This window comes from Lutra lutra, chromosome 8, assembly GCF_902655055.1.
Source record: "Lutra lutra chromosome 8, mLutLut1.2, whole genome shotgun sequence".
Taxonomy (NCBI): domain Eukaryota; kingdom Metazoa; phylum Chordata; class Mammalia; order Carnivora; family Mustelidae; genus Lutra; species Lutra lutra.
In genome coordinates this window covers 51,147,774-51,160,765 of record NC_062285.1, presented here as the reverse complement: position 1 = coordinate 51,160,765, position 12,992 = coordinate 51,147,774, and the positions used below count along the sequence as shown (strand labels likewise).

Here is a 12,992-nt window from a genome sequence, read left to right as displayed (position 1 = left end):
CATTTGCCCTCAATTCTTTATTCTTTCCTCACTATTTCTTGCAACTCTAGCATTTGTTCCTTTGATCCAAACCCAAGCAGAATAAACTAATTCTGTATCCTTTTATGTAACCAGAGTCTTCACTGTGAAGGGATTTGCCCAGGGTCCCCTAGCAGTGGGTAGTAGAACAACCCCTAATCCTCTGGCTTCAAGATCAGTGGGATGAAGTAGAAGATTTGGTCTTCCTTTTCAGTTCTGTTGAGAGTTAGATTCTGGAACTAACCCTGCCACTAACTGCCCCTGTGATATCAGACTTTCCTCAGCCTTGGTTTACTCTGTGGAGAGTGACAGAGATGAGTGGTTTTCCTCAGGTGTTCCCTAGAGCTGTGGAGTTCAGAGATTACCTGTCACTGTAGGGCTTTGGCTTCTCCCAGCCCATTGAAAAAATGTTTTTGCTTTTATTTTAAGATTTTGTTTGAAAGGAGATTCTGTTGCTTTTTCAGAGCTTGAAAGTTTGAAAACTATTGGAGTATGTGATCTGAAGGTCGCATTTTGTTTTATAATACCTTGTCTGGTCCAGGAGCACTCCTTTACTCTGGAGTGTTTCTCCGAATCTTGCTAACAAGGAACGGGGAGGGTCTCTTCCCCAGCCAGCTCAGTCTGGGGAGCACCACCTGCTGGCAATCCCAGGTATAACTAAAAGAGAGTTCCTAGGCTTGTGCTCATCAAACTGTTTTTGCCCCCACACTTTTTTTTTTTTAATTGAAATTCAGTTAACATACAGTATATTATTAGTTCCGGGGATAGACTTCTGTGATTCAGCAGTCTTGTAAATACCCAGTGCTGGGTGCCTGGGTGGCTCAGTGGGTTAAGTCTCTGCCTTTGGCTCAGGTCATGATCTCAGGGTCCTGGGATGGAGTCACGCATTGAGCTATCTGCTCAGCAGGGAGCCTGCTTCCCCCCCCTTCTCTCTGCCTACTTGTGATCTTTCTCTCTGTGTCAAATAAATAAACAAATCTTTTTAAAAAAATTATTAAATACGCAGTGCTCAGTACATCATATGCCTTTCTTGATGCCCAGGCCCCAGTTACCCCATCCCCCGCCTCCCCTCCAACAACCCTGTTTGTTTCCTATTGTTAAGAGTCTCTTATGGTTTGCCTCCCTCTCTGATTTCATCTTGTTTTATTTTTCCCTCCCGTCCCCTATGGTCCTGTTTTGTTTCTTAAATTTCATATGTGAGTGAAATCATCTGATTGACTCATTTCGCTTAGCATAATACCCTCTAGTTCCATCCACATCATTGCAAATGGCAAGATTTCTTTTTTTGATGGCTGAGTATTATTCCATTGTGTATATATATATACCACATCTTCTTTATCCATTCATCTGTCAATGGACATCTGGGCTCTTTCCACATTTTAGGTATTGTGGTCATTGCTGCTATATAAACACTGGGGTGCAGGTGACCCTTCAGATCACTGTGTTTGGTTCCTCTCTTAAAGCAGAGGTTCTCAATTCTTTTCAGTTCATGGCACCTTAAGTTGTGTCAACATTTTTTTTTTTTTTTGCTCTAAACCAAAAGAAATACTTAATGGTCATTTGGCTGGCTCAGCTGGTAGAGCGTGTGACTCTTGATCCTGGAGTCGTGAGTTTGAGTCCCACTGGGAGTAGAGTTTACTTAAAAAAAAAAAAAAAAAAAGGTGGGGGAGCGCCAGGGTGGCTCAGTTGGTTAAGTGTCCAACTCTTGATTTTGGCTTAGGTCATGATCTCAGGGTCATGAGATCAAGCCCTGTGTCAGGCTTTGCATTCAGCATGGAGTCTACTTGTCCTTCTCCCTCTGCTCCTCCCTCCCCCTCACCCCCGCTCCCTCACTTGCTTGCTCACTCGTGCTGTAAGTAAATAAATGAATAAAATCTTTAAAAAAAATTTTTTTTTATTCCATTCTTAAACGTGCTAATATTTACTGACCGGATGTCCACCTGTTAAACACTGCACAACTTCTTGAACCTTGAAATCAGATTGGACACTTACACTCTCATTTCCTGTCACACATAGGTTTTCCTACACTATTTGCGTTTGTCGTAGCAACCATGGATAAACCAGCTTTGCAAAAATAATGTTATTAAAAGGATCGTAGGGTGATCCAGTGTTGAAATGGTGATCTGTTTAGAGTTAGTACTCCACACAGTATCTAATAGATGTTGCTATATTTTCTTTAGAAAGTTAAAAAAAAAAAAAAATCCCCTGCATGTGTCTCTGTGAGCTCACCACAGTGGCATGGGGTGCATCAGAGCCCAGGTTGGAAACGGGCTTCGAAGACTTGAAAACCTGCGAAATCTCTTGCATGTGCCTATGCTACAGTCTACACATTTTCTTCATATGGTTAGATCTTGTGAAGTCTAATTTCCAGCAAATTACAAATATTGACATTTTAAAGAAAACTGTCATGTCATTTGTAAATGCATCCAAATGGATCTAAATGTCATAGCAATTTGATTCACAAAATCATCCATTTAAAAATACTTAGGGCCTGGGGGCGCCTGGGTGGCTCAGTGGGTTAAAGCCTCTGCCTTCGGCTCAGGTCATGATCCCAGGGTCCTGGGATTGAGCCCCGCATCTGGCTCTGTGCTTGGCGGGGAGCCTGCTTCCCCCTCTCTCTCTGCCTGCCTCTCTGCCTGTTTGTGATCTCTGTCAAATAAATAAATAAAATCTTAAAAAAAAAAAAAAAAGTACTTAGGGCCGGGACGCCTGGGTGGCTCAGTCCCTATGGGGCTGCCTTGGCTCACGTCTTGATCCTGGGGTCTTGGGATCCAGCCCCGCACTGGGCTGCCTGCTCAGCGGGGGTGGGGGCTGCTCGGCAGGGGGCCTGCTTCTCCCTCTGACCCTCCACCCGCTTGTGTTCCCTCTCTCACTGTATCTCTGTCAAATAAAAAAGAAAACAAACCAAACTTGGGGCCAGGGACTGTTAAGGGACCAGTCAGTTAAGCATTTGCTTTCAGCTCAGGTCATGATCCCAGGGTCCTGGGATCAAGTCCCACATCTACCTCCTTGCTCAGCGGGGAGCCTGCTTCTCCCTCTGCCTGCCACTACCCCTGCTTGTGCTCTCTTTCTGACAAATAAATAAATAAAAATAAAAATACTTAGGGCAGGGCATCCCAGTGGCTCAGGAGGGTAAGCCTCTGACTCTTGATCTCAGGGTTGTGAGTTCAAGCCCTGTGTAGGGCTGCAGGCTCAGGGTGGAGCCTACTTTAAAAACAAAAATACTTGGGGCATTTCTTCTGTAATAGTCATAATTCATGTCATTTTTATTATAGTGTTCCTTGTTTGTTCTTGATCTTGAACTTTCATTCCATTTCCTTACAGAATTGCATTCTAGTATAGAGTTGTTTTTTTTTTTAAGATTTTATTTATTTATTTGACAGACAGAGCTCACAAGTAGGCAGAGAGGCAGGTAGAGAGAGAGGAGGAAGCAGGCTCCCTGCTGAGCAGAGAGCCTGAGTCAGGGCTCCATCCCAGGACCCTCAGATCATGACCTGAGCCGAAGGCAGAGGCTTTAACCCACTGAGCCACCCAGGCACCCCTAGTATAGAATAATTTTATAGTTGAAAGTCTTTTATGGATCATCCTGTCATACTTCTCCGTATCAAAAATATGTATATACAATAAATGAGACCTTTTTCCTGCAGTTGTGAGATGCTACACATCAAGTAAATTTTATTGGAGAAGCTTACTCCTATGACGTGGATAAGTTTCATTATGTTTAGGTTTTTCTAATTAGGTTGTGGAGCCAACAATGACTATTGTTTATTGCTATAATATCAATTCTGTTTCTGTTGTTTGTTTTCATGCTGAGAAACCTTGTTCACATAAATAAGTAAATGGGACTAAGAAGAGTTTTGTTGAAATAGGAATTCTTTGAATTCCTTCTCAATTATAAGCCAAGAACCAAGGTGATCGACCCATCAAAACTGATTTTTTTCTGCATCAGTTAACAACCTGCTGAGTTGTCCAGTTTGCTGAAAGAATTAGAAACATCTGACTTAGAACAAGATTTAAAAGTCAGGCATCACTGCCTCCTGTTGAATTTAGGGATACATGGGGAGGAAAGGCAAAGCCGTGGCTGTGAGAGGGCCTAGACCTTCTGTGAGGACAAGCTGTCCTCAGGCAGGAACACAGCTGTTCCTTAGTTGTAGGAAAGAGCTTATGAGGAAGCAGAGGTTCCGTGAGCCCTTCTCGTAAAACTCCCCAGGCCTGCTTATGCTCTTGGAAGATTAAGGAGTAGAAGTAACCCAACTGAAGACTGCTGCTCTGGGATACCTAGCTCATGGGTTTTCCCTAAAAGTTTCCATGTGAGGCCTTTTTTTAGTGACTACCTTCATAGGACCGGTTCCTATTTTTAGTGGTTATTGGCATAGAAAATATAATGAGACTTAATTTAAATATGGAAGGAAAGAGAGGTGCCTGGGTGGTATAGTGGGTTAAGTGTCTACTAAACGTCTGCCTTTGGCTCAGGTCATGATCCCAGGGTCCCAGGATCCCACCCCAGTTCACACTCCCTGCTCAGCGGGAAGCCTGCTTCTCTCTCTCTTCCTGCCCCTCCCCCCAGCTTGTGTGCGCACATGCGTGCTGTCTCTCTCTCTCTCTCTCTCATGGGCTTTCTCGCAAGTAAATAAAAGCTTTAAAATAAACAAATAATAAATAGGGGAGGAGGGGAAGATACTGTACCTTGTGTCATATAGACCCTTAGAATTTTTAGAACACATGGAAATACACAATCTTATTTGCTCTATAGTAGGTAGATGGATGTTATGTCTAATGCAGAAATGAAAAATGGGTCCAATGGGGTTTTGTGCAGGTCCTAACTCACAGAATTTGGAGTAGTGACCTGGAGCAAGAATCTAGATTTTCTGATTCCTTAGTTGTCTTTCTCTAACAAGATACTTTAACTCCATAGTTCTGCTGTTTCTGTCACTGTAGACCATCAACTCTGTCTTATTACTCTTTCCTCCTACAGTTTCATGAAATCCTAATATTTTCAGTAGCTAATTAGACCTTGATAATGATAATCAGAGCAAAAAATAAACATTGGCAGGTTCTTAGCTTGTACAATTTTATTGGAGTGAGGGAACAATTTCCATGAGGAATTTTTAAATAAAAAATAATGGTGACATGAGGCACCTGGCTGGCTCTGTGGGTAGAGCATGGGACATTTGATCTCAGGGTCACGAGTTCAAGGCCTACATTAGGTGTAGAGTTTACTTTAAAAAATGATGATGAGGGGCGCCTGGGTGGCTCAGTGGGTTAAGCCGCTGCCTTCAGCTCAGGTCATGATCTCAGGGTCCTGGGATCGAGTCCCACATCGGGCTCTCTGCTCAGCAAGAAGCCTGCTTCCCTCTCTCTCTCTCTGCCTTCCTCTCCGTCTACTTGTGATCTCTCTCTGTCAAATAAATAAATAAAATCTTTAAAAAAAAAAATGATGATGATGTGGGGCGCCTGGGTGGCTCAGTGGGTTAAGCCTCTGCCTTCGGCTTGGGTCATGGTCTCAGGGTCCTGGGATAGAGCCCCGCATCGGGCTCCTTGCTCAGCAGGGATCCTGCTTCCTCCTCTCCCCCTCTGCCTGCCTCTCTGTCTGCTTGTGAACTAACTCACTCAGTCTCATTCTCTCTGTGTCAAATAAATTAAATAAAATCTTAAAAAAAAAAAAGATGATGACGACAACCACTATGTATTCTTGTTTCTTGTTTATGAATCAGACCTAATAGTGGGCCCATCCATTAGTGTCTTTGGAATAGCATAGCTTCATTTTTCCTTTCAGGAGCCCAGCAGACCAGCTGAGAGAACTTGCATAGAAGCTAGGGTTGCCTCTTCAAGTTACCTTGAATTTTTGTGGAGGAGACTGTGTTTTTATAGTCACAACTTCTGGAGCACTTGTGGGCTGGGAACTTAGAGCTTTCTTTTTGAATGTAGGGGGAGCATAGATCCTGGAGAAGCTAGAGCCTAACCCTTCTTGTGCTCCTTAGGATGGAGTCCACAGAGAAGTGTGAAGCCATCATCACCCACTTTAATGGAAAATATATTAAGACACCTGCTGGAGTACCAGGTGAGGCTTCTGGGAATCAGGCTGAGAGAGCCGTAGGTTGTTACTTCTAGTGAAGATTCTGGAGGCGCTTTGCATGAGTGTGAGTGGACTAAGTGAGGTGGGACTCAGCTGTGTCTTTGCTTTCTTTCTTGGCAGCCCCATCTGATCCCTTGCTTTGCAAATTTGCTGATGGTGGTCCAAAGAAACGACAGAACCAAGGGAAATATATGCAAAATGGACGGGCCTGGCCAAGGAACGGAGATATGGTAAGAGGACCTCTGAGGAGACAGTACATTGATGTGGAATGGAAATAACTAGGGCCTAATTTCTGTGAGTTTAAGTGGCAAGCGTGAGAGTTATAGTGAGTAACTGAGAGATGGCTGGCTGCTTAGCATGGTCTTCAGTGGGATTTTGTAGCCCACGCAACCAAATTCTGGTTTAATTCACTTTAATCTGTTGAGTCAGATATATCCCAGTCTTAACACTCCGGCCTTCCTCCTGTTCTCCCCAAGGGCTCGCAATATGAACTGTGTTCTTCCTTTACAGGGTGGTATGGCCTTGACCTATGACCCTGCCACAGCTCTTCAGAATGGGTAAGGGTGTTTTATAGAATTGGGGTACCTGAAAAATGTCAACGGCCTGTCCAGACACTGGGATGTTTTGTCTTGGTTTTTAAAGAGCAGTTAGTGGGAAGTGGCTGTGTCTATCAGTGGGGCCCTTACCTTGTGGTTTCCTATGGCTCCTTACTGATGAGGTTCCTTCCTCCAGGTTTTACCCGGCTCCTTATAACATCACCCCCAACAGGATGCTTGCTCAGTCCGCCCTCTCCCCCTACCTTCCATCTCCTGTGTCTTCTTATCAGGTATGTTCGTGCCCAGAAAAGGGTGTGGGGTTTTCCCCTGTCACTGTGCTTTAGGTAAAGGAGTATAAGGCTGGAAACTTCTTATTTTTTAGTTTTTCCTTTATACATACTGCTCACAAATAATTTTACATGAAAGCATATTGTGTGATCACATGACAGACTGTCGTGGCAGTATCATTTTACTCTGTCCGCCACTCCACAAGTAAACCTATATTATTAGATTTTTAGTTTTATATTTCAGAAAATTCCAGATTTTTCTTCATGTGCATATACACATATGTGTACAATTTTGGAAACCATTGTTTATTTTACAAAAATATGGTCAGATTAAATATATTTTTTACACTTTACTCCTCTCACTTAACAGTATCTTAAACCAGTGATTCTTAAAGTTTGGTGCCGTGACGAACAGTATCACCTGGGAATTTCAAAAAACAAATTCTTGGACTCCACCCCAGATCTGCTGAATTAGAAACTCTGGGGATGGGTCCCAACAATCTGTTTTTTGTAGTCACCATCTGTCACCATACAAAGTTATTCTAGTATTATTGACTGTCTTCCCTATGGGGTGCTTTCCATCCCTGTGACTCAGGTATCTTGTACCTGCTACTCTGTACCTCTTAATCCCCTCCTGTATTCCACGTGCTGGTGCTCCTGTCCTCGCCCCTGCCCCAGCCAGCTGAGTTTTTTTTAACAGGCCCTCCAGGTGATTCTGATGTAGTTAATGCTGAGATTTTTTTGTTCTGATTCATTTTTTTTTTAAGATTTTTATTTATTTATTTGACAGACAGAGACCACAAGAAGGCAGAGAAGCAGGCAGAAAGAGAGGAAGGGAAACAGGCTACCCGCTGAGCAGAGAGCCCGATGAGGAGCTCGATCCCAGGACCCTGGGATCATGACCTGAGCTGAAGGCAGAGGCTTTAACCCACTGAGCCACCCAGGCGCCCCTGATTATTTCTTTTTTTAACAGTTGCATTGTATTTCATGCGGCAGAGAGATCAGGATTCTTCAACCCTACTTCCGTGAAGGACATTCAGTTGGATTTCAGGGCTTTTCTGGTACAAATACTACTTCCATCCATATATTACTCAACTCGCAGGCTCATTCCTTGGACTCTAATTCCCAGAAACAAAACCATGCATCTGTAAAGATCTTCATGCCTACATTCTTAGATATGAGTACTGGTGTTTCTGGGGGCTGGAGTCTGAGGATGGGATTGCCAGGTTGGCTATTATATGGCCATTGAGTTTTGCAGGTATTGCCCATCGCTTTCTGCAAAGGCCGTGTCAGTTCACATTTCCACTAGTGATGTCTGAGTGGCCATTTCCCTCCAGCCATAAGTGACAGTGGTCTTTTCAAGTTTTTCCTTAAATCTCAGCAGGTATAAAGTGCGTTGTTACTTTAATTTGCACTTCCCTGTCTACAGCCGAGTTGAAGCGTGTCTGTGTGTGTTTGTCGTATTTGATTTGCTCTTCTCTGATGGCTCTTCATACGCTTGGCCCATGTTTCTGTTTGGTTATTCGTTTCCCTCAACTTACAAAAACCATTTCCATATTATTAAAGTATTAATCTTCTGAATGTTATCTTTCTTACAAATGTCTTTTTCCAGGTTTAATTTTTGTCCATTGACTGTGCGCTGGTGCTCAAGCTTGAGCTATCAGAATCACTTGGAAAGCTTATCAAACCCAAATTACTGGGCACCACACAAAGAATTTCTGGCTCAGTAAGTCTAGGCTAGGAGGCAAGAATTTGTATTTCTGTTTCCCAGATGCTGCTGCTAATTCCTGCTGCCTGTCCTGGGACCACACTTTGGGAATCGCTCGTTTTCCCCTATAAAAAAACCCCACAAAAGTTTAAAATTTATATATAGTTAAACATTTCTGTTTTTCCACTAAAGCTTTTGAATTCCTTAATTGAATTCACCCAGGGCACCTGGGGGCTCAGTCAGTTATGTGTCTGCCTTTGGCTCGGGTCATGATCCCAGGGTCTTGGGATGGAGTCCCACATTGGGCTCCCTGCTCAGCGGTCTGCTTCTCTCTCTCCCTGTCCCTCTTCTGCTCCCCCTGCATGTACTCTCGCTCTCTGTCATATAAATAAAATAATAAATAAGTAAAATTGAGATGATACACATACCATAAAATTCATCTACTTAAAGTATCCAGGTCAGTAGTTTCAAGCATATTTTGCCAAGTTATGTAGCTGTCACCATTATCTAATCCCAGAACATTTCTGTTAGCTCGGGAAGCAGCTGTGTACCCAGTAGCCATCACTGCCCATTCTCCCTCACCTCCACCCCTGGGGCACCCACTGAGATATGTCCCCTGGCTGTAGACTTGCCTACTCTGGCCACTTTGTGTAAATGGAAGCGTGCAGTGGATGTCTCTGGGGTCGGGCTGCTTCCACTTGGCATGCTTTTGAGGTTTATCCATGTAGCACACAGCGGGACTGAGTCCGTCTCCCGCCGCTGTGTGACTACACCTGTTTGTTTTCCGCTTAGTAGTTGATGGCCTTTTGAGTTGTTTCCACCTTTTGGCTATTAGAATAATGCTGCTTTGAATATTTGTGTACGATTTTTGTGTCCCCACATGTTTTGACTTCTCTCGGGTATACACCTCCAGTGGACTTGCTTGGTTCCACAGGAACTCTATGTCTAACTTTTTGAGGAAATGGCACACTGTACCATTTTACATTCCCGCCCACAGTGTATGACGTTTGTTCTGTCCTTTTTTTTTTTTTTTTAAGATGTATTTATTTTTGGGGTGCCTGGGTGGCTCAGTGGGTTAAAGCCTCTGCCTTCGGCTCAGGTAATGATCCCAGGGTCCTGGGATCGAGCCCTGCATCAGGCTCTCTGCTCGGCAGGGAGCCTGCTTCCTCCAATCTCTCTCTCTGCCTACTTGTGATTTCTGTCTGTCAAATAAATAAATAAAAATCTTAAAAAAAAAAGATGTATTTATTTTTGAGCAAGGGGGGGGGAGGAAGAGGAAGAGAGAGAATCTCCAGCAGAATCCCTGCTGAGCGAGGAGCCTGATGCAGGGCTTGATCCCCCGACCCTGCATGACCTGAGTCAAAATCAAGAGTCAGACACAACCCATTGAGCCATCCAGTCCCCCCTCTTCTGTCCTTTTAATTACAGCCATCCTGGTGGGTGTGAAATGATCTCATCATGGTTGTGATTCGCATTTCCCTGGTTACTTGTGATGTCAAGCCTCTCTCGTGTGCTTATTGGCCATTTGTGTATCTTCTTAGAGAAGAAGCTATTCCTATCTTTTTTTTTTTAATTTTTTATTTTTTAAATTTCTTTTCAATGTATTCCTATCTTTTGTCCATTTTTAAATTGGGTTATTTGTTGACATGTACGGGTTGCAAATATTTTTTAAAGAGTTTATTCTTCGTGTTTCTATTTGGGGGGGCACTCCCAACTTTTTTGGGGTTTTGCTGAACATTATTAGGTTACTGGGAGAAACAGTAGTTTCTAGGCGATTATTTTTGTCTGTGTTTTTTGTTTGCACTAGAGAGTAAGTCAGACATCTCCTCTGCAAGTACCTAATCCGTCCTGGATGCACCCCCAGTCGTACCTCGTGCAGCCTCCAGTGAGTGTCCCAGCGTGGGCAGAAGCCAAAGGGGCGGTGTGATGTAAAGAGAAACAGTGGGATCTGACAATAGATGCTGTGGGCGTGACCTCTGGCTCAGTCCCTCGTGCAGCCCAGCGGTGTGACCTGAACTCCTGTCAGTTTGTCACTTACATGAGCAGATCACCTGTTTCTGTTGCGCAGTTGGGTTGCTTCTCCCCTATCCTCTCCCAGGACTTTGAAATGTCTGTCTTCAGCAGCCCCAGGAGGCAGAATGCACTGCGGGTCTGTTGGGTGCTGCCAGCGAACCCTGTCCTTTGTTGCTGCCTCCAGGGTTCTGTTCTGCCACCAGGGATGGATCACCCCATTTCTCTCCAGCCTGCCTCCATGATGGGACCCCTCACCCAGCAGCTGGGGCACCTCTCCCTCAGCAGCCCAGGCACGGTAAAGCAGTATTTCTGACTCCAGACTCTGAGGGAGCAAGGAGTACCTGTGCGGTGCTCTTCAGTGGAGATGCCTGTGATCGAGGGTGTCAGTCGCGTCCGTGTCCTGGAAGACACACTCAGACGCAGAGTAGGAGAGCCACAGAACGTAGCCATTCGGCTTCCGGCTCACTCCTTTTAACTGATCTGCACCTACGAAACTAAACAGTGCTTTGTCTACACAGCAGTTCACCCAGGAGCTCACACACATTTCCTAGAAATCCTTCCCAACATGGTGACAAGAAGAACGTGGTGGGGGGCGCTCAGCAGGCTGCTCGTAGGTCTGCGGCCCTGGCCCCCACGGTGTGCACGCGAGGGAGGACGGAGGAGGAAGGGAAGCCCCGGAGGCAGCCGTTTCTCCAAGCCCCTCCCCAACTTAAAACCCCCTGGAGTGCTCCGGACAAAGCTGTTCGACTCTCTGGAGATGAGACCTAGGCATCCGTAGTTTTAGAGCTCCCGGGGTGCTTTAAATGTCTCCAGGAGTCCCCTCACTGCTCTGAGCCTGTGGCTGGGTTTCCTTCTAGTACGTGCCAGCGGCCGCCCCCGTGCCCGGAGCTTACCTCTCCCCGTACGCGCCCGCGCCTTCTTCCGGTGTTGCAGCCGAGGTAAGAGCTCTCGACTCTTTGCATGGAGGGTGGGAAACATGAACCGAGGTAGCTCTCCACCCCCCTTCCGCCACTTGAAGATCTTCCTCTGCCAGTGATGCTGCTTCTGGGCTATAGTCAGCTGGTAGGTATAAGAAGAACGTAGGAGGGGAGGACCTCGTCTGCGTCCTTGGACCAGGCCCTTGCTCCTTGAGGCCGGCTGCACTGACGGTGTCTCGGGAAGAGGCGAGGGCGCCCTGGGTGGCCGGGAGGTGATGCTGTGTGCGTGGGGGAGGGGGTGGGTCGGGAAGGAAACTCTGCTCTGGGTGGGAAGAGACCGAAGGAACACACAGCTTGACTCCCCTGCCTGGGCTGTGCTGCAGGAGAGCAGCGGCCAGCAGACTCAAGTGCCGGTGGAGGCTCCCTCAGACCCCGGGCTCTACTCTTTCCAGTACAACAAGTAGCAGCGGTAAGAGCCCCCCACGGAGGCAGCCAGCCTCTGGTTTATGCCTCCTTTAGGGTTTCTCTCCCCATCTTTGCAGACTACATCTTTTTCTTGTGCTTTACTGAGCTTTGCAAATACTGCTTTTTTTCTTTTTTGTACAAATTGAAGGTCTGTGGCCACCCTGCTTTCCCTGCTTTGAGCAAGTCTGTCAGTACGGTTGGCATTTACTCACTTCGTGTCTCTGTGTCACATTTGGGTAATTCTCAAAACAGGTTAAATTTGGGGGCGCCTGGGTGGCTCAGACGGTTAACTGTTATGACCCCAGAGTCCTGAGATCGAGTCCCGCATTGGGCTCCTTGCTCAGCCGGGAGCCCGCTTCTCCCTCTGCCTCTGTCCCTCCCCATGATCCTGTTCTCTCTCTCAGATAAATAAAATCTTTTTAGGGGCACCTGGGTGGCTCAGTGGGTTAAGCTGCTGCCTTCGGGTCAGGTCATGATCTCAGGGTCCTGGGATCGAGTCCCGCGTCAGGCTCTCTGCTCAGCAGGGAGCCTGCTTCTCTCTCTCTCTGCCTGCCTCTCTGTCTACTTGTGATCTCTCTGTGTCAAATAAATAAATAAAATCTTTAAAAAAAAATAAAAAAATCTTTTTAAAGAAATGTCAATTTTTTATTGCATTTTTATGGTGATCTGTGATCAGTGAGTTAACAGTGTTAGCAATGAAGTATTTTTTAAATATTTTATTTATTTATTTGACAGAGAAAGAACATAAGCAGACAGAGAAGCAGGCAGAGAGAGAGGGGGAAGCAGGCTCCCTGTTGAGCAGAGAGCCCGATGCAGCAATGAAGTATTTTTGAGTTAAGGTCTTCATATTATATTTTTACACCTACTGCTGTTGCACACCTAATAGGCTACAGTAGAGTGTAAACATACTTTTTGTATGAATTGGGAAACCAAAAATTTCATTTGACTTGCTTTATTGTGATATTTGCTCTA

General features: G+C 45.4%; 1 protein-coding gene across 7 annotated transcripts in view; it reads left to right on the top strand.

The window, feature by feature from the left end:
- The window catches only part of RBMS2 (RNA binding motif single stranded interacting protein 2), a 94,307-nt gene that overhangs the window by 81,168 nt on the left and 147 nt on the right, over positions 1–12,992 (top strand). For all 7 annotated transcript variants that reach the window (XM_047742015.1, XM_047742018.1, XM_047742017.1 and 4 more), the window contains 8 exons: positions 6,000–6,079; positions 6,215–6,324; positions 6,605–6,651; positions 6,827–6,920; positions 10,433–10,510; positions 10,823–10,933; positions 11,496–11,576; positions 11,939–12,024. In XM_047742015.1, the coding sequence (XP_047597971.1) occupies positions 6,000–6,079; positions 6,215–6,324; positions 6,605–6,651; positions 6,827–6,920; positions 10,433–10,510; positions 10,823–10,933; positions 11,496–11,576; positions 11,939–12,019 (682 nt within the window). In that variant the 3' untranslated portion in view covers positions 12,020–12,024. The remainder of the gene's footprint in view (positions 1–5,999; positions 6,080–6,214; positions 6,325–6,604; positions 6,652–6,826; positions 6,921–10,432; positions 10,511–10,822; positions 10,934–11,495; positions 11,577–11,938; positions 12,025–12,992) is intronic.